The sequence below is a fragment of the Rosa rugosa genome, chromosome 2 (assembly GCF_958449725.1).
Source record: "Rosa rugosa chromosome 2, drRosRugo1.1, whole genome shotgun sequence".
Taxonomy (NCBI): domain Eukaryota; kingdom Viridiplantae; phylum Streptophyta; class Magnoliopsida; order Rosales; family Rosaceae; genus Rosa; species Rosa rugosa.
In genome coordinates, this window is record NC_084821.1 from 28,320,904 (window position 1) to 28,343,041 (window position 22,138).

Genomic DNA, 22,138 nt, shown 5'->3' on the forward strand with positions numbered 1-22,138 from the left:
GAATTTAAAATTGTTTTTTTTTACAGCCAAAATTTCTTTTTTCCCCTGTGGGATAATTTAGTTCTGCAGGGCTAAACTTGCCGCTACAGAATTTACAGATCTTTTCAATGTTAGTTCCAGGCGTTTTTGCCAGAACAACACCGGACCAGTAATTATCACTCGCATCTGTCTAGAGGATAATTTCATCATTTTCCTCTGGTTGTTGTAGAGGAGGGAGATTTTTGCAGAGATTTTTTATCTGTTTCACAATTTTTTCATCATCTGCTGTGAAGTTCCATTTTCTCTTGGAACTGGTTTTAGGAGATAACATTGTTGTTAGTCCTGAGATTTTGGGAATGAAATCTCTCCCGTAATTTATGACTCCTAAGAATCTTTCTAGACTCTTAGCATCAGGAATTCTATCTGGGAACTTCCAGATCTTTTCAAGGATGTGAGGTTGGAGTTTTATTACCCCATTCTTGATGTTTATTCCTAGGAAATCAACTTCATCGAGGATAAAGAAGATTTTCTTTTCTCCTAGGATAATTCCATGCTGAACTATCAGCTTTACAACCTCATGGAGGTGTTTCATGTGTTCTTCTCTGTTTTTGGAGAAGACAAGGATGTCATCTATGTAGACGACGCAGAACTCCGCAACATGTTTGAAGATGTTGTCCATCTTTCTTTGGAAGATTGAGGGAGCTTATTTTAGACCAAAAGGCATTACCATCCATTCGTAATGACCTTGTGGTGTTTCAAATGTAGTAAGAGGAACGCTCTCAGGATGCATCTTGACTTGCCAAAAACCCGACTTTGCATCGAATTTTGAAAATACTTTAGCTCCTCTGAGCTGGTTGATCAGTTTTCGTACTTGAGCAATTTGATAACCATCTTTGACAGTCTTCTTATTGACATTTCTATAGTCAATCACCATTCTAGCTTTTCCTCTGAGGTTTTCTGCATGATTTCTCACGTAGAAAGCTGGAGCATGATGAGGGCTAGTGGAAGGTTGAATTAATCTCTTGTTCATGAGATCTTCAATGTCTTTTCTGAATTCTTTTTTATCCTCTTCTTTGTACTGAGGAATGGCTTTGACATGACAAATAGCATTCATGTCATGTAATCTTAGTTCACAGACCACTGGGTCTTTTTCCCAAAACTTCTAAGGGTCTATATCGATATTCTGTTCGAGTAGTTTCTTGACTTTCTCAAGAGTTGGAATTTTCTGGGACTCAAGCTTATTCTGAAAGTGCTTGAGGTTATGCTCATGAATGAACCTAGTTTCTTCATCTTCACTAGTTTCTTCTTCTTCAGAAGAAGATTCTTCAACAAGTAATTCTTCTTGTTGTTTGATTTGGAGTATGGGTTCGAATTTGGGTTTGTAGGGGGTAAGATCACCACTATTCTGTTGTGATCTCTGATACTGCGTAGTAAAATTTGGACCTACTACACTTTTTGCTTGTGTAAGTCGGTCTGCCGAGAACACCCGTTCTCCTTTTCTGAAGCATATCGCTTCTTCATCCTGGATGAATCTCTGTTGGAGAATAAAATCATTTCCCAACAAGAAATCAGATCCTTGGCCTTCAGATTGCCAAACATTGTGGATGATAAATGTTCCTCCACCAATGGTAATATGAACATTTTTTGCTACTTTGCTCATTGTAAGGTGGCTTCCGTCAAATGTGACGCCAGTAGCAGTTCTTTTCTTATCTTCTTTCCAGAGTTCTTCTGGAATTACAAATCTCTTTGCAACAGTGAATCCCGATCTGTTATCTACAAAAGCATGTAGATGATATTTCTTGTGATCAGAGAATTTGAGTCCAATCTCTATGTAGTTGCTGTATCTACTAGTAGAGACGACTTTCGATTGTTGAAGCTCATTTTCTTGAGCTTGTTCCTGTTCTTGTGGTATGAATGGTTTGCATTCTTCTGAAACAATTTCTGGTGGTTCAACCAGTTCTATATTTTCATCGATTTCTTCTTCCTTTCTTTTTGAGGAAGATGGTTCCATGATTTCTTGGAACAGAGTTTCTACTTCTTTCTCTTTTTGTTCAGAGAAATATTATTCATATTCTTGTTCAACCAGTTGGCTGATAAGGCCATGCTTGGTTTTTCTTCTTGCTTCAACTATGAAGCATTCTTTGTGATAAGTCTTTTTTGACTTTTCACAAAACATAGGGAGACCATCCTTTTCGTGACATAGGCAGTAGTCACAAACGAATGTACTAGGGTTCACCTGATAAGAAGACAGTAATGCTTCTGTCTTACTTTCTTCCCAATTTTTGACTTTTAGAACATTCATCTGTCTAGATTCTAAGTACTCTACTTCAGAATCTGTCTCAGAGTCAGATGATTCTTCTTCTTCAGACCAGGAAGAGTAGACTGACCTGTCGTCTTTTTCGTCATCAGAATAGGCTATTTCGTAGCCTTTCATATTAGTTGTTTCTACTATGGGCTTATATTCGTCAAATAGAGCTTTAGTAGATCTTTTACTCTTTTCTGGGCATTCATTGGCATAGTGTCCTTCAGCTTTACACAACCAATATTTGCAAGCTTTCTAGCTTGGTTGATGAGATTTTTGGTGACTATTCTTCTTTTTCTTGAAGAATTTCTTTTTTGGATCTTTATCTTGTTGTTTCTTGAAGTTGGAACTTTTCTTGAATTTCCAATCTTTTTTCTTATTACTCCTTTTGAATTTTTTTGAGTAATATTTTCCTTTTTTCTTTCTATGGAACTTGGATTCATGACATCCCCAATTGGTTGGCATATCCAGTATTCCATAACAGAAATTTTCAACTCCTCTGAGTTGTTTCTTGGCCATCTTTGCTCTAAGATTGGCTTTGCATTGCTCTTTTAATAATTGCCGGATTCTGTCGGCAATTCCTCCAACTGAAAATCTTTCAATTGGTTTTTTAGCTATGCTTTCTCTTGCAGCTGTTCTCCATGGTTCAGGGAGTTTTCTATGCAACAGATTGACTAGATCAGTATTCTCTAATTCACCAATCGTACAGTAATATTCTTGAAATTCATTCAAGTATTCTTCAAAATATCTCATGTCACAAATTTTGAGAGCATAGATATTTGATTTGGCCGTTTCTTTAGCCTTTTCACTTAGATTTGAGAGATCTCCACAGAACTGATCATACAGAGGTACTGCAAAATCATACGGAGATTTCGAAGTTTTGATTTCTTCCAGCCATTCTTTTCCTCTGGGTGTCTCTCTGAAGGAGAAGTAATACTTCTTTGCTACTCCAGTGAGAGTAGTTTCAAAGTACATCTGAGGATCTGGTGCTTCGAATTTTCCAAGGGTAAGAGCAAAGGCCATCATTAGGCTATCTACCCATTAGTCAAGAGTTTTTCTCTTGTCAAGAGCTTTGTCTAGATCTAGCCAGATACCATAATTGGAAATTGGTACTCTGGGTTTCTCGTCCTCTGGGACAAATCTTTGAGAATTTCTTTCTCCATTTTTCCCCGTAGGGGCTTTCTGTATAGGGAGTTTTAGCTTTCCCTTTTCTCTAATGATGAAAGTTTTGGAGCTTTCTCCCTCTTCCATTTCAATATCTTGATAGGGAGTTTTCTTTCCTTTCCTGGTTTGAACTTTTTCATTTCTTCGATTAGTTTTTCTAATCGTTCAGGATTTTCGCAAGATTCTGCTTCATCATAAAGATCATAGAGCTTTTGTGCTCTAAGCATATTTATTGGTCTGTTCAGATCAGCTTCTAGTTCTTCTTCAGTGATAGACTCCGTTGGTTCTTCTACAGAGAATTTGGTACCGCTGCCACTAGCTTCTTCTCTAGTGTTGTAGCTTCTTCTAAGAAGATTTTTATTTATCCTGATATTTTCAGGACAGACGTCACTTTTTCTGTGATCGTCGAATTTTAGACTGATATCTCCAGTCTTTCTGCTTTCATATATTGCCGCTTTGGCATTTTCTGCTGGTTTTTTCGGACCAGATAATTTCCATTCAATAGGAAAAGTTACTTCATTCCAAGTAACCTTGTGAATTTGTTGCGAATGGTTCTTCTGGCTGGTGAGGAATCCAGTAGTAAGACCTGGGATATTAGATATCCTTGTCTTGGGTTCTACTGTGGTACTCATCAGTTTATAGTATATTATGTATACTATAGCCAATTCTTGCATATCTTTTTTCATTGATATGCCATCTGTCTTGACTCTCAGTCTTAGACAGTGAGCTGCATCTTTCAAGCTGGTTGAGAAGTTTGGAAAGCAGTTGAAATATGTCACTTGATTGCATAAAGATGCTTCAAGTGTTCCCAACAAACTAGCTTGAAAATCTGTTAGTCTATTGTCTTGTAAGACACATAGAACTGAACAGTTTATGCCTTCTCGAGCAAGAAGTTTTATGCCTACTTGGACTACTCCAATATGCATAAATTGATATGTTTTATGCCTACTTGGACTGCTCCAATAATTTGAAATGATGGCTATCCATCAGGTCAAACCTTCCCCTTTTGTAGATTTGTTTGAAATCTAGTTTTGGAATTGAGGCATTTTTTTACCTCATGCTCGATTTCGTTATATTCGAATTCTTCGGCATTTAAGAGTTATACTCCTTTCTTTTTCCCAAAGATGCTCATCATTTTGACATCTCGAGTTTCTTTCGGATTTTCATATTGAATACTAGTATAACTAGTTGATGGTTCCAGAAAAATCATGTTTGGAACAAGATTCTTTTCTAGTCTTTCTAATGGTTTGAATCCATTAGCCTTCTTTGGTTTTACTGTAAGCACTTTCTTGTCCTTCAGTAAATTTTTCATAGAATCCAGCGTTTTTTGCTGTTCATTGATCTTTCTACTAACACTTGTTAGCTTTTCTTCTTCCGTTTTTGGAAGTTCCTTGATATAATCCAGTTTGTTTTCCAATTTTTCTATGGGATAATGACCACTTACCCATAGAATACTAAAATACACCCCATACACTCCACCAACTTATTTTTAACCCCATTCACACAAAAGTCATCTCTTTTTCTCACAACTATTCCTTTCACTTAATGTTAATGTTTATACCATTAGTACCCCTCTCTCTCTCCAATCTTTGTTTTTACTATTAATTTGTTTCATATTATTCTTTTTTGATGAAACGTGGTGGGCCCATCTTAAATTTATTTAGACTATAATTGCAGCTAAATTTCATCCTCGACATTCAAAGGTAGACGGTTAAATTTCACTATTCATAATATCGATCGTTGATAGACTTGAGTTAAATGTTATCTGTAAAAATACGAGCAGAGAATTGAGAAAAGAAAGAGAAAAGTTGAGAAAATTGAAAGACTTTAGAGAAAGTCTTAAAAGAGAAACTCTCAATTACTGGGATATCATCTTTAGAGTACAAACAAGTATCTATAGAATTGAGCAGGATATTGAAAATCTCTTATATGTCCTTAAAGAGGAACAAAAACCTCTTGATTACATGAGCATTGGTTAGATCCGCAAATCACTGGTATCAGAGCTTGCAAAAAGCTCAAAAGAAGAGTCCCCCAATGGGGACAATGTCTGATTTAATATTAGAGAAGTTAAATTCTCTACTGAAATCTTCTGATGAGAAATATCAGAACCTGCAGAAAGAATTATCTAGATGTCAAGATCATCTAGAAAAACTACCTGCTATAATCCACCAATTAGAAAAAGGGGCCGTGACCACTTACCCAATTTCAGCATCAACATTGCCCACTTGCTCTACCAACAGTTTTTTAACCCCATTTACCCAATCTAATATCTATTGACATTTTAACCCCTATTAATTAAAAAGAAACTCATCCCTATCCCCTCAGACTCTCTATCTCTCTCCCCCCCCCCCCCGATCTCCACCTCCAGTTCCTCTCTCTCTCTCTCTCTTTCTCTCTCCGCACCGTGCCCGTTGCCGCGCTCCACAGAAGCCGGACGACGCCGCATAGGCCGAAGACGACGCCTCAGAGGCCGCAGATCGAGGACTCTGTTGAGATCGGACGGCGACGAGCAAGGTCGATTTCGGCGATCTGGGCTTTCCGGTCTGCGGCGCCGATTGGAGAAGCAGCATCCACTCCTGAAGACGACCAAGCAGCTTTGGTCGGCCTACCTCGCCGGAGTCCTACACCTGGTAGGCGAGAAAAGCGTCCGGTCTTGATGTGGGTGCCCAGATCATTTTTTTGGGTGCCCAATTTTTTTATTTTTTTTTTTAAGTAAAATAAGGGGCAGAAGGAAAGAAAAAAGAAAAAAAAATGATTTGAATGTCAATTGGAGGCCAATAGAGAGAAGTTAAATGTCTATTGGGGGCAATAGACGTCTAAAAATCACATTACTGGGGGGCAATAATATTTCTATTGCCCCCCAATAGACCAACATAGTACACTATATTTCCACACTATAAACACAAATAAACGTATCAGCTATCAAAAACATAATTCCCACAAATAATAACATAGTGTCAATAGATTATTGGGGGGCAATAATATGATTATTGGAGGGTAATAATATGATTATTGGAGGAGAGGAAAAAAAGGAGCCAACGTGAAAATAAAGGAGAGTGATTGGAGATTTCGATTGGAGGAAATCAAGGGAGATTTTTAAGGGCAAAAAGATATTCTTGTAGGAGTTAATTATGTGTTGCCGTAAAAAGCCAAGAGAGAAACAAGGAAATAACGTGGAAAATCAAGGTGATTGACGCCACACAAGGAATGATATGCATGGAGATTTTCAAGGGAGAATTTTAAGGAAAGAAGAATTCCAAAACAAGTCTAGGTTCATCCTACAATTCCTAAAGGAATTTTGGCCGAAAATAAAGAAGAAAATCAGAATTAATTCATGGATAATTCGGCAAAAATATATTCAGAAAATTATGGACTTATTTTGGAGCTTTATGATTGGTTGGATGACACAACAAATGTGACATGGCACTCTGTGATTGGTCGAAGCTATGATTATTGGGAGGCAATAATATGATTATTGGGTATGATTATTGGGAGGCAATAATATGATTATTGGGGGGCAATAATATGATTATTGGAGGGCAATAATATTGTTACTGGGTATTATTAGGGACCGGTCGCCTGATTCCTGTCCCCGGTCGCCGGATTCCGGTCACCGGTCCTCGGATTCCGATCACCGGAGTCCGAGGCCGGCCACTAGTCACCGGAGTCCGGCAAGGTAACCAACGACTTCTCTCTCTAAATGAGAAAGAAGGAGAGGGCAAAAAAGTCCCAAAAATAAATAAAAAGAATAAAAAAAGAATTAATTGGGTAATAGAGAAATAATCCCTTAGAGTGTTTTGGGTAAATGGGGTTTTTAAACTCTTCGTTGTGCAAGTGGGCAATTGTTAAGCAGAAATTGGGTAAATGATCATTTCCCCTAAAATTTAAGGGTTGCGACCCATTTGTTGTGAATGTGGAGGGCGTACAGGCTCTTCAAACTTGAGGATGAACGTTATTGTTTTTTAGTGTTAAATTTTGTTCTGGGTAGTCTTTTTTCAAAAGTGATTTTGCCTTTAGGTAGAATTTCTTTTAAGGTAGACCCCACAAAGCCACTCTGGATTTCAATGTGAAATCTAGGACAAGTCCTGTCACATTTCCTCATTGTTTCCACAATTTACTCAATATCTCGAAACATGTCTGCAAAAAAAATATTCGTGTACCTAGAAACGTTTGAACATGTAACTAGTAACGAAGAACCTATCATCCTCCCAAGTAACCTACCAAAAATCTTGTATGGAGGAAATTTCTATTTACATAGATTATATAAGGTGACGGAAACCACACAGAGGAAAAGTCACCTCTTATTTTATCTCCCCTCATCTCTTTCTTTTGGCACCAGACCCTGAACCTCGGCCACCTTTTTTCTCAGAGGCACCAGAAGAAGCACCTTTACCTCTTCCAGCTGGTGTCCTCTTGGCACTTGGATTTGTTGCACCCTTCAAATCCAATTGAACTTGCACTCCTACATAGCAACAAGAATGCATAAATAATGCATTCTGCGATAAACATGCACGCCCAACTTCTCAAAATAACATATGCACTTGAATTTAGTTTCATCCATGGCGGAAATTTCATACCTTTTTTATTCAAACTTTGAAGTTCCTGTTGCAGCTTCTCCCCAACAGCAGAGCTTTCTGTTACATTGCAAAAAGACCAATCACTCAGTCAACGAGTTAGCAGATAGTCAACAACAATAGAGCTGCATTCAGAAGGAAATCTGATTCAAATTTTTTCCAACCCATATCATACATCATTAAAACTCAGTGCAGAGTCAGTTCTTGCTGCAGATGTCATAGGTTATATAAAGTATAAGAAACCCATTTAGCTTCTTCAAGTTATTTTAACTGAAAATTACCAGATCCTAAGTCCCTGAAGATGGATCCTATGAGAAAAAGAAAATAGAAATATATTGCTATATATGCTTCATTACGACAGTTCATGAGGAAGTCATGATAGCACATCTTTTTATTTTTTATTTTTCACTTCTATATATGCTTCATTACAACACTTAATTTTCATTAACAGAAAGAGAAACAAAAAGAGGACAAGATGTCCACTGAAAGATTACCAACCTAATGGCAACTGAAAGAAAACAACTAAAACAAAGCAACTCAACATAATACAAAGAAAAACAAGGAAAAGGGACACTAAGTACTAGAGCACAGTAGCTTTCCAATCCAACAAAAAAGAATATATAGACCTATCACCAAATTCAGGAGAAGCGGATGCCCAAAGTGAAGCCAAATAACACTCCCACAGTCCCACTAATGGTTTACCTCCTCACCTCTAGCTCCCTCAAAAATTCTCTTATTCCTTGCCATCCACACCACACAAAAATTTCACATCATACAGGTCAGGGCAAAGGCAACACCTTTTCATGAAACTCACTCTTCAGAACAAATGTGGACTTATAGTTCTGACAAATTGCCTAGAGATAAAAAAAAGTCCCACAACAAAAGCAATATTCTGAAGAAAGATAATAAGTCAGCAACAATCTGAAAATAGAAAAACGTACCCAAGTCCTCTGTATCAGATGAATTTTCTTCTTCACTTAGAACCAAAGTATCATCATTGTTCTCTCCAATTACATCGTCAGATGGTTCTAAAATAGCTGCGATCCTCTTCTTAGGAGCCTTTTTCATTCCAGGGAAAGTGACAAACTCTGCAACTCGTACCATCCTTGATTTGCTTCCTTCTTTGTATGCTTTTGTAAGAGCTGCTTTTACAGCTGGCTGAACACCATCCAGCGGATTTGGATGCCCCTGATACATAAAAAAATGTATGAAAAAGAAAAATTCAAATTCTGGAACTGTTACAAAAACCACGCTCCACATAGTTAGTTAGGATTACCTGAAATTTTGATAACTCTACAATAGTATCATAGTCATCTTGACTAATGGAGTAAGTATTCATGAACTCCACAACTTCCTGAACAGCTTCATCCTGGTAATGATTTGTCACACAAAACATTTTTCAAATGATCTTCAACCCAAACCGTATTACATTTTTTTTTGTTTACTATTGACATACAACCAAGAACAAAAATTCAAACCTTCGACAATTTACGCAGCGGCACAGACAATCGTTTCAGAAGTAGGGGAAGGTATTCAACTCGCAGGGTCTCCCTGATTATTTCACATTGCACAAAATAGTAAGAAGCTTCAACGGGGGTTAAAATAGAAAATATAAAACAAATGGAGGGATACAAATCAATAAACAAAAAATAGTTCAATAAAATTTCAGGGAAGGAAGAGGCATTATTGCATTTGAATAATGCCTTGAGTGTCAATGCAGGATAAAAAAAAAATTATTGAAAAAAAAAATTATTAAAAAAAAAAAACTAAAAACACAAGAATACATCTTCGTATATATGCCACCGCCATCTATCTATAGTTTTCCTCTAGAGTTTAAGTAGGTCTACCTTGCTTGGCCTCTTTTTTGTGAGGCTTATAACCTCATCAGTACATATAGTCTATTCCCATTATGCATCCTGTAGGGTAGTTGAGGAAATACCTAGTCTCAATGAAGGAATAAAAAAAGAAAAAAGGAAGTTCCTGCAGATTGCTTGAACCACGTAACCCAATCAACTTTTAAATAGTGTTTGGGGTAAATGAAAAACAGAGCATAGAGAGGTAGGATACTAGTTTTTAGTTTTTGGAGGTAAATGGTTCTGGGTGAGGAGGTAGATCTCTTCTATAAGCAATCTTTTGGGTGCTTTGCTCAAAAATCCTCCTATTCCATTCTATCCACACTAAAATTAAGATCGACATAGCACATCTTACCAGGACAATTCCCCACACAATAAGGTATCGGAAGAAACTGGTCTCACTTTACACTCAATAAACAATTTCTGTCAATTTCATTGCAATGGGGAAATGTAGCAACAAATGATCTGAACTTTCAGCAGCCTGTTTACACCACACACCAGTGTTAGGAGAGGCGACCAGAAGGCCCATCTCCTCTTACCAAAGTCTCTTGTATTCTTCCCATGAACAATAAACCAAGCTACTACTTGTACCTTGGGAGGTACTTTAGCTTAGGATTGAAAAAGGACAGAGGAGCTATCCATTGATTGGCCTGACCAGGATTTACAAGAATCAACTGACGAAACGCAACACTCACAATCTCTGATCCCACCTAGATTGAACTAACGTTTCTAATCAAACTAGTATATCAGACTACCTTTCAACATTGTCATCAATTTTTTTTTTTTTTTTTGAGAAGAACGTTGTGATCATTTTATATTCCTTCGAACCCAAAATATCAAGCCAAAGAGTAATAAGAAGGATCTACGGAGTCTGGCAATGTGTAACCGAAATATACTGTGTACACGGGGAAAACAACTACACAGTAGAGCCTTGGTTTGATAAAGGAAACAGAAAAAACAGAAGGGAAAGTTCAAAACCACCATTATGGACAAGCCATGGTAAAAGTCAAACACAAAGATAATAGATAGTGAATATAAGTTCAAAACAAGATATTACCTCCCTGAACTAGATTCACGAGATGCAAGAAGATGGAAATGCAAATCTTCTAAGAGCCTCAGATTTTTGCCTAATGTTGAGTTCTTTCCTAGCCAACCTCCAAATCTATTAAAATTTCTTTCTCCCTGCAAAATAAGACCAACTTGCTGGTTGGTAAAACAAAAGACAAAAGAAAATAATAAACAAGGAAAAGCAACTAATGATGCATACAAACCTCAATGCACAAATAGCATGTCCGTTAAAAAAAAAATCGTGAGGAACAGAACACAAGACTGGGAACATTTTCCACAGCAATGATAATAAATAGAAGGTACAACCAAGGTGAATCAGTAGTTCAACCAGAGATCGTTCAAACATTACATGAACAATGAACAACAGTAGAACCCACAAACAATGCAGCAACCGCAAACTGAACAAATTTAACCTCAGACCACAAGATGAAAGCCCATGAGGACCCCAAATTTGTAGACTGAAGAAATATGTTGGTTCATCTTCTGTAGACTGAAGTTTGGTTATCTGAAGGCTCCAAGTGTTTTATGGTTGTTTGGATGCCATGCTTCAGTTGACAAAGAACCCTAGATTACAACTGCTTGCTAATCCAGAATAACAGAGAAGATAGTGCAATACTTAAACTCCCTAGATATAGAGGCCCATAGAAATGTCCAGAACTTAACTCTCCCAAAGACTTCCCCAACTCCATACCACCAATCTTCAAAGATCCTTTTATTTCTTTTTCATCCATACCACCCACATTACAGCTGACCCCGCAGCCCCAAAGAATTTTGGCCTTTTTACCTTTGCTTGAATAATCACAATGAAGACTGGATGTAATCTCTATTGCACTACTTAATTAAATATGGCATCTTAGCATAAGTTCAATGAATTTATATTAACAAAATTCCTACCAACAATGAATCCCCTACTTAGACCAATTTCCTAAACATATTCAATCGAGGACGAAACTTGCACACTTCTCTCAAAGAATTGAACGTAACTTCATTGTGAAAACTGGAGATTTATAAGACAGTTGTATAATATGCACAGGTTATAGGTGGTTTCAATGAAGCAGCAAATGTATGTCAATCACTAGAGCATACATAAAAACAATTCCAAGTCCAGAGAAAGCATCTGCTACTCTTTTGAATTTATAAAACTTGTTCAATAGAAATTCATTACCTGCTCAAGTGTCTCCCTTTGCCCACGCAACAAAGCAGCTCTAATCCATAACATAAGAAAAAGAGTACAAGACAAAACCATGAATTAAAAATTACAAGCAGAATCGAATGAAATTATACGGAACTAATAGTGTTAATCACAAAGAGCGGATGTGAAGAAACATACGGAATTATGCTGGATGACAGAGAACCACTTTGGGAAAGTTGCCATTGGCGATATTTTCTAATTTGTACATTGATAATATCCCCATTTCCAATAGACTCAGCGGCACGGGCAATCAAGTTCATACGTTCAACCCCACTATCATCCTTCACAGCCGCACTTGGCCTGTAGTTAATATAATTTTCCTGCCAGCAAGTGGAAAAACAATCTTAACTTATCAAAAGAATCTCTATGAAGCAGAAAATATTATTTAGGTTTGGGAAAGTCACAAACATGAAATAAAGAGTGAAGCTTTGTTACTCTGTTAGAGAAAGTGTTGAAATTTCATAAATATACGATAATCTAGTTCAACTTTCTCAAAAAGAGACAATCTAGTTCAGAAGAATAAGTTTTTACGTTGAAATGAAAAATGTCCAGAAAGTATTTCTTAGAAATTGTGGTCCTACTAAGGTAAGTATGCCTCCCATTATTATGATTACCAGCTAAAAAGCATTCCTAGGTAAAGCTTTATGTTCCTTAGAATATGTCATCCCACAATAGAATTCTTTTTAGTACATGCCACAACTCCAAAACAAGTATCATGCCATTGAAGAACCTGAATAAGAAGAGGGACTAGATCTGGATCACTCATGCTCAGGTCAAACCGCTCATCCATCCGCAACTTTCCAGCATTGAAACCAAACAGCCTGGAGGCATTGAAGAAAGTCAGCACAAGGCACATCACATGGTGGAAGGCTTTAAATCAGACTTTTAAGGGTCACACATTTAATGGATCAACCAAACTTGGTCAAATATATCATTGTGAAAGATCCTCCATTCCTCAATCTAAATGATGACAAAAAAAGAATGCCACGTCTATCGTACAATAATTTTCATTAGTATTAGAACTTTTAGAAGACTAAATCACACTGGTGCTTCCCCACTCCACCCATTGCTACTACCTAAAAAAGCTCATTAAGGCCAAATAGTGACTGGACAGAGTACTAGTGACCAGATTGGCAGATTCTGAGAAGTTGACTTTACATGAAAGAAGTAAATCAGAAGAGGGATGTAATTCCTGAACTATAATGAGCTGTAGGATGAAAATGTAGAGACAATTGGAAATACCAGAATTCCAGATTTAAAGAAATATTAATTAATGTTCAAAAAACAAAATATTAACAGAATATTTGACACAAATAAACATTGAAAGAGATTTAATTGAACAAGAGAAGTTTAAAATAAAAGCTTTTAAGAAATGATAACCAACAAAAATAAATCAATTAAACATGTAAACCTCATAAAATATATAATAGCAATATAACGAAAATGAGTACCATAAGATAACAAAACTGAAGTTACAGTTGACTCAAAAGTCCCATATACAGTAGATAGAAGATCTAAACTAACAATGCATATAAATGAGAAAATTGGTAGTGATGAGGAACATGGCCCATTTAATTTTTGAAGAGACAGGATTCGTCCGAAGGCTTGTAAGTCATTCTGTTTGGCTAACATACTCAACATGATAAGATTAACTATGGAGTTCCTGATTTCTCTCCTCAGATACACCAATCTATAAACATGGAATTCAAGTAACCAGTTCACTATTTATCAACCAAAAGTCTAAGACACAGGTGCGTCTATGTTTCAACCAAAGCATATCATATATGAATATCTTGCCCACAAGTATACAGGCAGTTTCTTTGTTTGTTCTTTTTTCTTTTTGGTGGTCGTACATGGAGAAATGCAGTTTAAATCCTACACTGAAATAAATGAAAGCCAGGATACACAAAGCGAGCTCATACTGTAATGAATTGTATTGCATAACTGAATCAAAGGAAAAATTGAGATAAAAAATCATACTTGTCAACAGCTGTGAATGGTGAAATATCCTCATCCTTTGCACTGCTTAGTAGGCGTTGCCTTACATCTTCATATTTTATGACAGACATCGAGAGACTCATATAGTGCAACTGGTTAAGTGCCATTCGCATGTCTCCATTAACTCTTTCTGCAAGTTCCTCAAGAGCAATCTGAGACACAACAATCAAATTAATCAACATGGCAAGATGTTAATTAATACGTGTCAGAAACCAAACAAGCAAGATCCAGGTCCAATGTAAGACCATAGAGCAGAAACCAATTATATCGGCTACCACTCAACAGTAGAAAACCACTACCTAAACTGAATTACTGAATCAGGTCATAACCACATCTTCAATTTTTTCTCTTTTAGAGTAGAAAGACACTTCATTAAAGATACTTGGAAGACTAAAATCTCTGAACCAGAAGTCCACAAGAAAAGAAAAATTTGCAGAAGCAAAAAGAATACAAAGAAGACGATCTTTGATGATAACTAATGGCTGCCTTCCAATTCCACAAAATGGAAGACAGACTTGCACCCCTAAAAGTGATATTCCGTGTGTATACTCTTCTCTCAAGAAGAAAATTTATAGTATATTCGTACAAAGAGGCTTTAGGTGGTGCAACACCATTGTCTTCCATAATTGAATTGTCAGACACATCATATCACTAACATGAGTAACATCCTTTTGCAATTTTTGGAGACTAGAATGCTATAGGAAGTAAACAATACTACAATCTCTAAAAAGAATCATCAACATGGAAAATCAGTACTTGCAGTTACAAATACCTCATTCACTTGAAGTCCTTCAGCATTTGCAACTTGCTTCAACCTCTTTGCCATCTATGATAAAATATTAAAGTGTTAATAATTGCATCCTGCCAAACACATTGATTATGGTGAAACCAAATTTAAGTGTCTCAAAAATTTTCAATGTAACAAACACACAAAAACACAATATTCCTATTCACCTGGCTACACAGAAGAACACAACTATATATTCACTGATGCAGATTTTCATAATTATATAAGCTCTCATGCAGGCACAACATGCCATGTATGCATATCTCTGAATTACTAATACAGAAACATGGGGTTAGCCTAACAAAGCCGACGACAATCAAAGTGGCACTAGCTTGGCTTCCATTTTATTGGACACATATCACACTACATATTTTATGTCTTAAAAAATAAAAATAAAAATAAAAATAAAAAATAAAAGAGGTTCCAAACAGTCATTCATATTGCCTTCCCCATGCCACAGAGTTGGTTCACAAGTGAGAAAATGTCTAAAGAGTTTAACTTCAGATTCTAAAAGGATGATATCAGTAAGGATAAGGGGCAATGCTTAGAGAAAAAAATGACCCTTTCTTTAGGCAACAAAGATCACTCTAAGAAAAACCAAATCAAGGGAGCAAGATTGGGAAGCATTACTAAAATGGTTTTAACCTCTGCAAAATTGATTAAATTGGACATTTGAGTGTTTACTGACAAAGTGGTAATCATGTGAGAGAAAAATAAAAACAACATTACATGGTCCGCAAAAATAATTTGTCAAAACAATTGCTTCATAATCAAAGAAAGCTATTCTGAATGCAAAGAACCTTTGGCACTCAACAACTCATAACCCTACAAAATTAGAAGCATTTAGTAGAACATTTTCAAATACATCACTGACTACAGTGTGTACATGCACGCACACACACTATCCCACTATACACCTTCTGTCAACATAGCATAAAAGAACAGTTCGACCACAATGCTCTGACCTCTACCCATTACATTACATTATTAGAAGTAAGAATACACTGGGGGCAGAACCTGTTGTTTAGTGGGTTTGCGGAAGCTGAGAAGCAAACAGTAGTTCACAAGACTTTTCAGTTTCTGACTGTAACGATCATTACAAATGCAGATAATGGGAATTTTAGAACTCTTTATGCTAGCAATAAGATCAGCAACTCCACCCCGATCACCAGCAGACATCCCATCAACCTCATCCATAATCAGCACAGTTTTGGGATGCTTAGATCTGCAAATTTAACTAAGAATTAACTCGAGAAGAAAATTATGTCAGACACATATAAAGCACCCAAAGTATATGTATGTATATAGTTAAACTAACCTATCCATGCTTAGGGCCTCGTTGCTGACGAGCTCTTTAACAGAGTTTGCATTGCTTCCACCGATTCCCTTGACAATCTTGGAATCAGCTTTCCCACGACTGTCACTTGCATTTACCTAAAAAAAATGTATATGCATCATTGAGGGAAAAAAAACAGTATAGTACTGAATAACTTAAGTCACCAACATTCAAATGCTCAGTATGACACCTCAATTGCCTGGAAACCGAGCATCTGACTGACCAACTTTGCTGACGTTGTTTTCCCTATTCCGGGTGTTCCACTTAATAGTACAGCTTTTTTAGCACCTGTATTGTTTGGTTTATTGCCTTTTTTCTTAACTCCAGTATCACGGAATTGCTCATGCCAATGTGCCAACCAATCATGAAGCTGCTTTACCTGCACATTAGACGATACTTTAAGTCAATGAGTTCAAAACTTGGATTGAGGGATCTAACCAGATGCAACAGATGTAAGCAAATGATGAACAGACATACCAGTGACTGGTTACCAATAATGTCATTTGGAACCTTTGGTCTATATTTTTCTGTCCATGTCAAAGCAGAATGCTCGGTAGTTTGCTCTTTGCGCCTAGCAAGGGAAGCATCTGATGGCGACTGTTTGTGGGATACCCTACATGCCAAGGAGCTGCTAGTGCAATCTGGTGAACCTAAATTTCACAAGAAACACTCAACAATCATGTAACCGAGTAATTAAAGCAGCTATTAAGAAAGAAAGGGCAAGCACAACCAAAAAAACACCAAAAGTAATTAGTTACTCAGGACATACTCTTTAATGCTACTTTCTTAGGGCTTTTATTAGGCAGAGATGATTCTCGTGCACTATCCACAGGTTTCTTTTCTTCTTTCACAGGTGCTTTAGCACGAATTGATGCCCGAATCTTATCAAACAATCCATCCTCAGTAAGGAAAGCCGTCCTAGTGGTACAATAAAGCTGAAGATATAAATAAAAGGAAAATCAATAGGAAAATGTGTATAGTTCAGTATGAATGAAAGATAACTAACCCAAGTTCTTTGGCTTTTGAGGATTTCCTGCCCTCAATATCTTCATCACATAAAAGATAGCTCTGCAAACAGACTGTGTAAATCAAAAGCAAGAAGTACTATCTGAGTTTAAGATGATACAAAGTCAGAAAAGTAAGTAACCGTTTTCTTGCTGACAGATCCAGTGATACGACCACCATGACGTTTTATCAAATCTTCTGCCTCCTCTCTTTCCAAACTGAAAGTACGGTTAATTTTTAGAATATAATTACAGGCTATGAAACACGAACTATTGACTGCAACAAGACTAACATTGTACTTGACACAATAAGCAAAACATTATGGCGAGTACAAATACCAATTATATAGAATCGCATCTTACAAAAACCGTACACGAGAATGACAATATACCAAAAATAAGAATTTTCGCATACAACCAAATATAGAACAAGCTTGTGAAAGTCACATAAATAACAAAACCAACCTATCAAGTGTACCACTTATTACGAAAGTTAAACCAGCTAAACAGTTTGGATCACCTTCAGGAACCTCCTGGAACATGGAGAAAGAGCCTTATTGTTAACATGAACAATAATACGTTCATTAATCAATTCAAGATTTTGAAACACAAACCTTTTCTCCTTTGTGTGGAGGATCTTTCCTTTCGCCAAAATTCATAAATCCACCCCGTCCAGCGCCTCTGCCCCTTCCACCAGCTGGTGCAGCCGATGAACTACCTCTTCCACCACGACCCCTACCACCAGATTTGGGAGGAGCCTTGGCTTCATCATCATCACTTTCATTTGCAGACGTCAGGTTCTGTGGAATTCCCATGCCAGATGCATTCTTCAGTTTCTTGCTGGGCGTGGCTTCTTTCTTTTTAGATTGAGGCAAAACAAAATCGTCGTCGTCAGCAACCTTCTGAATTTTTTTTGCAGGCGAGGGTCTGCTAGATTCAACAGGATCCGGTCGAGTCTTCCGCTTTGCTGGAACATCAACTGTTTCCTTTTCCTCATTCGGCTTTGGAGGAAAATACTTGCTGGTTTTCCTTCTGCCTGAATTTTCTTCACCTCCATGCACCTGGTTATCACAGAAAACAAAACATTTGAGAAGAAAGGTAGCGTATATCACGATTAACAAGGATTGCTCTCGTTATACTGAAATTGTGTTCCAAATTAAATGTATAGGTTTGATAAATTGATTCTCCAATTCGATAACCTGGTCAGTGGCAATACCGTACTATTATAGGCATGATGAACTCACATTCTGTTCTTGAGGGGGGTCTGTAGACTGTTTCGGCAAAGCAGCCGGAGCCGGAGCCGGAGCCGGTTTGGAGGCATTGGCCTTGTCATGCGATTTCATAAACCACTTTCTGATATCTGCCTGCGACTTTATTTGCCCAAATGAATCAAGACTTCATCATCAGTAAACTTGCTAAAACAAAAACCCTAGAAAAGAAAGAAAACAAGAACGAGAGTTGAAGATAGAAAAAAGAGAAAATTGGTTGGTACCATCGTTTAGCCTGGGTTGGGTTGCAGAATGCGAAACGCTAACACTGATTGCTCGCTGTTGGGGCATACAGAACAACCGTTAGAGAGAGAGAGAGAGAGAGAGAGAAGTGATTCTCAAACAAACATAGGGACTCAGAATTGAAGCTTCTGATTTTTGTTTCAGAGATCGAGTTGGGGATAGGCAATCTACCGTTGATCTGTGGCTGAGTGGGTCCTGAGCAACGATGGCCGTCTCTTTTCTTTACTGTTAGTATGAGTTTGTCGTGAACGTTATGTGAGAAAAAAAAAAAAAAAAAAAAAAAATCAAATCAAATCATCAATGTCAAACCAGAACGGAAAGGATGAAGACCCTCAGCTTTGTGGTGCTTATGCTGCAACTATTTACACCTATCTCCGCCGTATGGAGGTAAAGATCTTAACTTTACTTCTCCGCCGGATACGTGAAACTGCCTACGTATCCCGTACCGATCCGGAATACGGGTACGAAACGCGTCAGAAACGCTCGGATACGTGTATCTTGATTTGGATACGGTTTGGATACGTCTGTATCCTATTCGGATACGTAAGAATGTAAATAAATCGGATACGTGAGGGTAATACTGACTTCTTACCGTGAAAAAATAGGGAAAAAAAAACGAAAGACCCAGATCGAGAGAGAGACGAGACCTAATCTCAGCCGCTTCGGAGTTCCTCTTCTGCTCTTCTGGTCTTCTTCGCAAGTCGGACCTTTTTTGCTTACAACTTCTCCTCTTCTTCGATTCGCTTGGAGCTTGGAGGCTCTTCGGGTACGTTTGTTCTGGCTTCGTCGTTCCTCTTCTGCTCTTCTTCGCAAGTCGGAATCTTTTTTGCTCTTCTGCTCTTCTTCTCGATCATATTTGTTATTCGCTGTGGGTACGTTTGTTTCATAGAATCATATCTAGGATGAGTTTCAGTCGGTGCTAGTAGTGGAGCTGTGACTAGTATTGTTTTGACTAGTCAGTCAGTGCTAACTGCTGCTGGGTCAATGATGATTGTGATAGTATTGTTTTAATAGTAGTGGAGCTCTGCTAGTAGTGGTTCAATTAACAGCATATGTGTCAAACTATCAATTTACTCAATTATGATTGTGATAATGTTAAAGTATAAACTATTACTTTGTTTATGTTTTATATTTTTTTCTTCTTCTAATTATATTTATATATATTTAATTGGCGTATCCTTCATGTCCATAGGGCAGGAGGTTATTAGAGCAATATTGGGTAGGACAACCTATTGTGAATTTGTACTAATGATTTTGGGGAGAATGCGGTTGATTCATCATCAGGACATGGGTTGGATTCGAATCCGGGTTTGGAGCACCATAGCAATGGGAATCCAGAGAGCTATATGGGTTTGCAAAGTGGTGATTCGAGCTGTTGGAATGGGAGCAATCTATTTTGAGCATATATGTTGCATTTGCATCTTTGCAGCTTGAATATTTTGAGCATACATTTTCATGCTTTGATTTTGAGTGGTATCTGGAATCCACTGATTCATTTTCCTCTGTAGAACAGTATTAGGAATTGTTCAAAGATTGCTAATTTCTCTTATACTTCAAACATAAAGCATAGGAGGGTTAGAATTTGGTCATGAGAGTCTAGACTATAGCATCCAAATATTATATGATTAATGGTTTATTGACCTACTCTTTTCCCTCTGTTCTACTCTCACCAAAAAATAGTGTAATGAATTGGACATGTCTTATGGATGTACTTCATACTTGGCATTATAATTGTCAGTAACACTTCAACCGTTGGCTTTACCGTTATATTTGTGCATCTGGAATAAGGATCATGAGAAGTAGCTTCTGGAGGTACTTGATGTTGCCTGTAAATGCCTGGATCCCAATCCTAGGCAGAGACCCCTTATCGAAGAAGTTGTATCATGGCTTGAAGGTATTGGATTGCTGAGTGAGAAACAATGAAGATCCTTGCTGCATTTCCTTATGGAACCAACCTGAGGTTTGATTAGGATCCCAAAATGAAAAGGTACCTCTAAGCAACATTGTTGCAAAGTTTATGGTGTGCAATCTCAAATCAACTTTGGTTTCTTGTAGAAACACCCCTTCATACTATATGCTCAAATGTAATATGTATACAAAGGCTGTAAGACCTCAGAAATTTGTTATTAATTCCTAAATGTTTCCTGTGATTAATAAGGTGTTCGTTTGTACGATTTCGTGGTTCGAGGGTGGAGTGTAATTATTTTCGGACGAATAATTATTCGAAGTGCACGTTTTAGAGGGTTACGAAGTTTGACTTTTTATACGTTTAGATTCTGTGAGAACTTCCTTCACAAAAGTCGTAGAGCACGTCGATACGAGTTCGTAGACATGTGGAACGCGGAAATCGGAGTTCGTATGAAGAAGTTATGACATTTGAAAAAAGTTTTCATTTTGGTTAAATAGGAAAAAAATCCGAAAATATCAGAAAAATCCCAACTTTCCATTTTCGGAAAGTTTTCTCTCTCCCCGAGCCCGATCGGCCTCTCCCTTCGCCGGCCGATTTCTTCACCGTCCAGCCACCAATCGGCGCGATTCCGAAGGGAATCCTGCTCTCCTCAGTCCCCTCTACACGTCTGTGGTGGTTATTCGTCGTGGGAAGCACCGTACACGGCGGTACAAGGCCGAGAAGTGGAGCTGCCGACGTTGAAATCGCCTCTGTGCGTTCTTCCTCCTCCGGCCACTCTAGCTCGAGTTCTTTGAGGGCTTTTCTTGCCCAGAGGACGTAGATGCTTCCCTCCAAGCGGCTTGCAACGATTCAAACTGTGGAGGTCGAATTTTGAAGATTGTGATTCTAGGGTTCTTCGAATTTCTGAACTTGCGAGGTAAATTCCGGCTAAATGGCTTTGATTCTGATTTTGTGCTAGTTATGAATGTTTCAATTGGAGTTGAGATGAAGAACTTTGATGTTGGAGGTTTTGTCAAATTTTGACTTTGGTTTGGTGGCTGGGCCGCCACTGTGGTGGTGGTTTCCGGCGGCCTCCGGCCACCTCTGGGGCAGTTTCTGCTCCTCAGTGCGATCTACTCGTCGATACGAGCATTTCGATATATAGTTTGTAATTTTTGGAAATCGTATGAGCATGTTATGAATTTTCCAAGTTTTAGGGTTTTCGGTTCGATCGGTTTTCTATCCGTGAGGATTCGGCCGTCCGATCGACTTGTAGTTTTGTTGTGTTAATCGTATAAGTATTCCGGAGACCTCGGGTGGTCTCGGATGAAGTTTCGCCTCGATTGGCGTTACTTTTGGATGGTTGGATTGATTTGGGAGTTCGGAAATTAATTGTTTTTAGTGTTTCGGATACTAAATCGAGGTCGTATTTTATTAGGTGTTTGACGAAGTTGTTTAGACGGATTGTTATGCTTGTGTATC

General features: G+C 37.8%; 1 protein-coding gene across 1 annotated transcript; it reads right to left on the bottom strand.

Moving 5' to 3' along the window:
* Positions 1-7,504: 7,504 nt before the first annotated feature.
* Positions 7,505-18,912, bottom strand: LOC133731497 (replication factor C subunit 1). The gene is made up of 22 exons (XM_062158868.1): positions 18,750-18,912; positions 18,502-18,627; positions 17,872-18,318; positions 17,723-17,790; positions 17,401-17,476; positions 17,260-17,321; positions 17,023-17,171; positions 16,731-16,903; positions 16,444-16,632; positions 16,236-16,351; positions 15,935-16,142; positions 14,903-14,956; positions 14,113-14,282; positions 12,863-12,953; positions 12,271-12,452; positions 12,106-12,145; positions 10,930-11,054; positions 9,498-9,570; positions 9,296-9,388; positions 8,961-9,207; positions 8,023-8,079; positions 7,505-7,907 (listed from the first exon to the last, which is right to left on the bottom strand). Exons 1-22 carry the CDS (start codon positions 18,750-18,752, stop codon positions 7,762-7,764), a joined length of 2,895 nt encoding a protein of 964 aa, XP_062014852.1. The 5' UTR covers positions 18,753-18,912; the 3' UTR covers positions 7,505-7,761.
* Between the last annotated feature and the right edge of the window lie 3,226 nt (positions 18,913-22,138).

What these genes read in the sequence shown, in the direction of transcription:
- LOC133731497 (XM_062158868.1), bottom strand. An exon ending in ATAAGTGGTACACTTGATAG is followed by an intron (nt 17,477 to 17,722) that starts GTTGGTTTTGTT and finishes CCGTACTTTCAG; the next exon opens with TTTGGAAAGAGAGGAGGCAG. An exon ending in TAAGAAAGTAGCATTAAAGA is followed by an intron (nt 16,904 to 17,022) that starts GTATGTCCTGAG and finishes TGTGAAATTTAG; the next exon opens with GTTCACCAGATTGCACTAGC.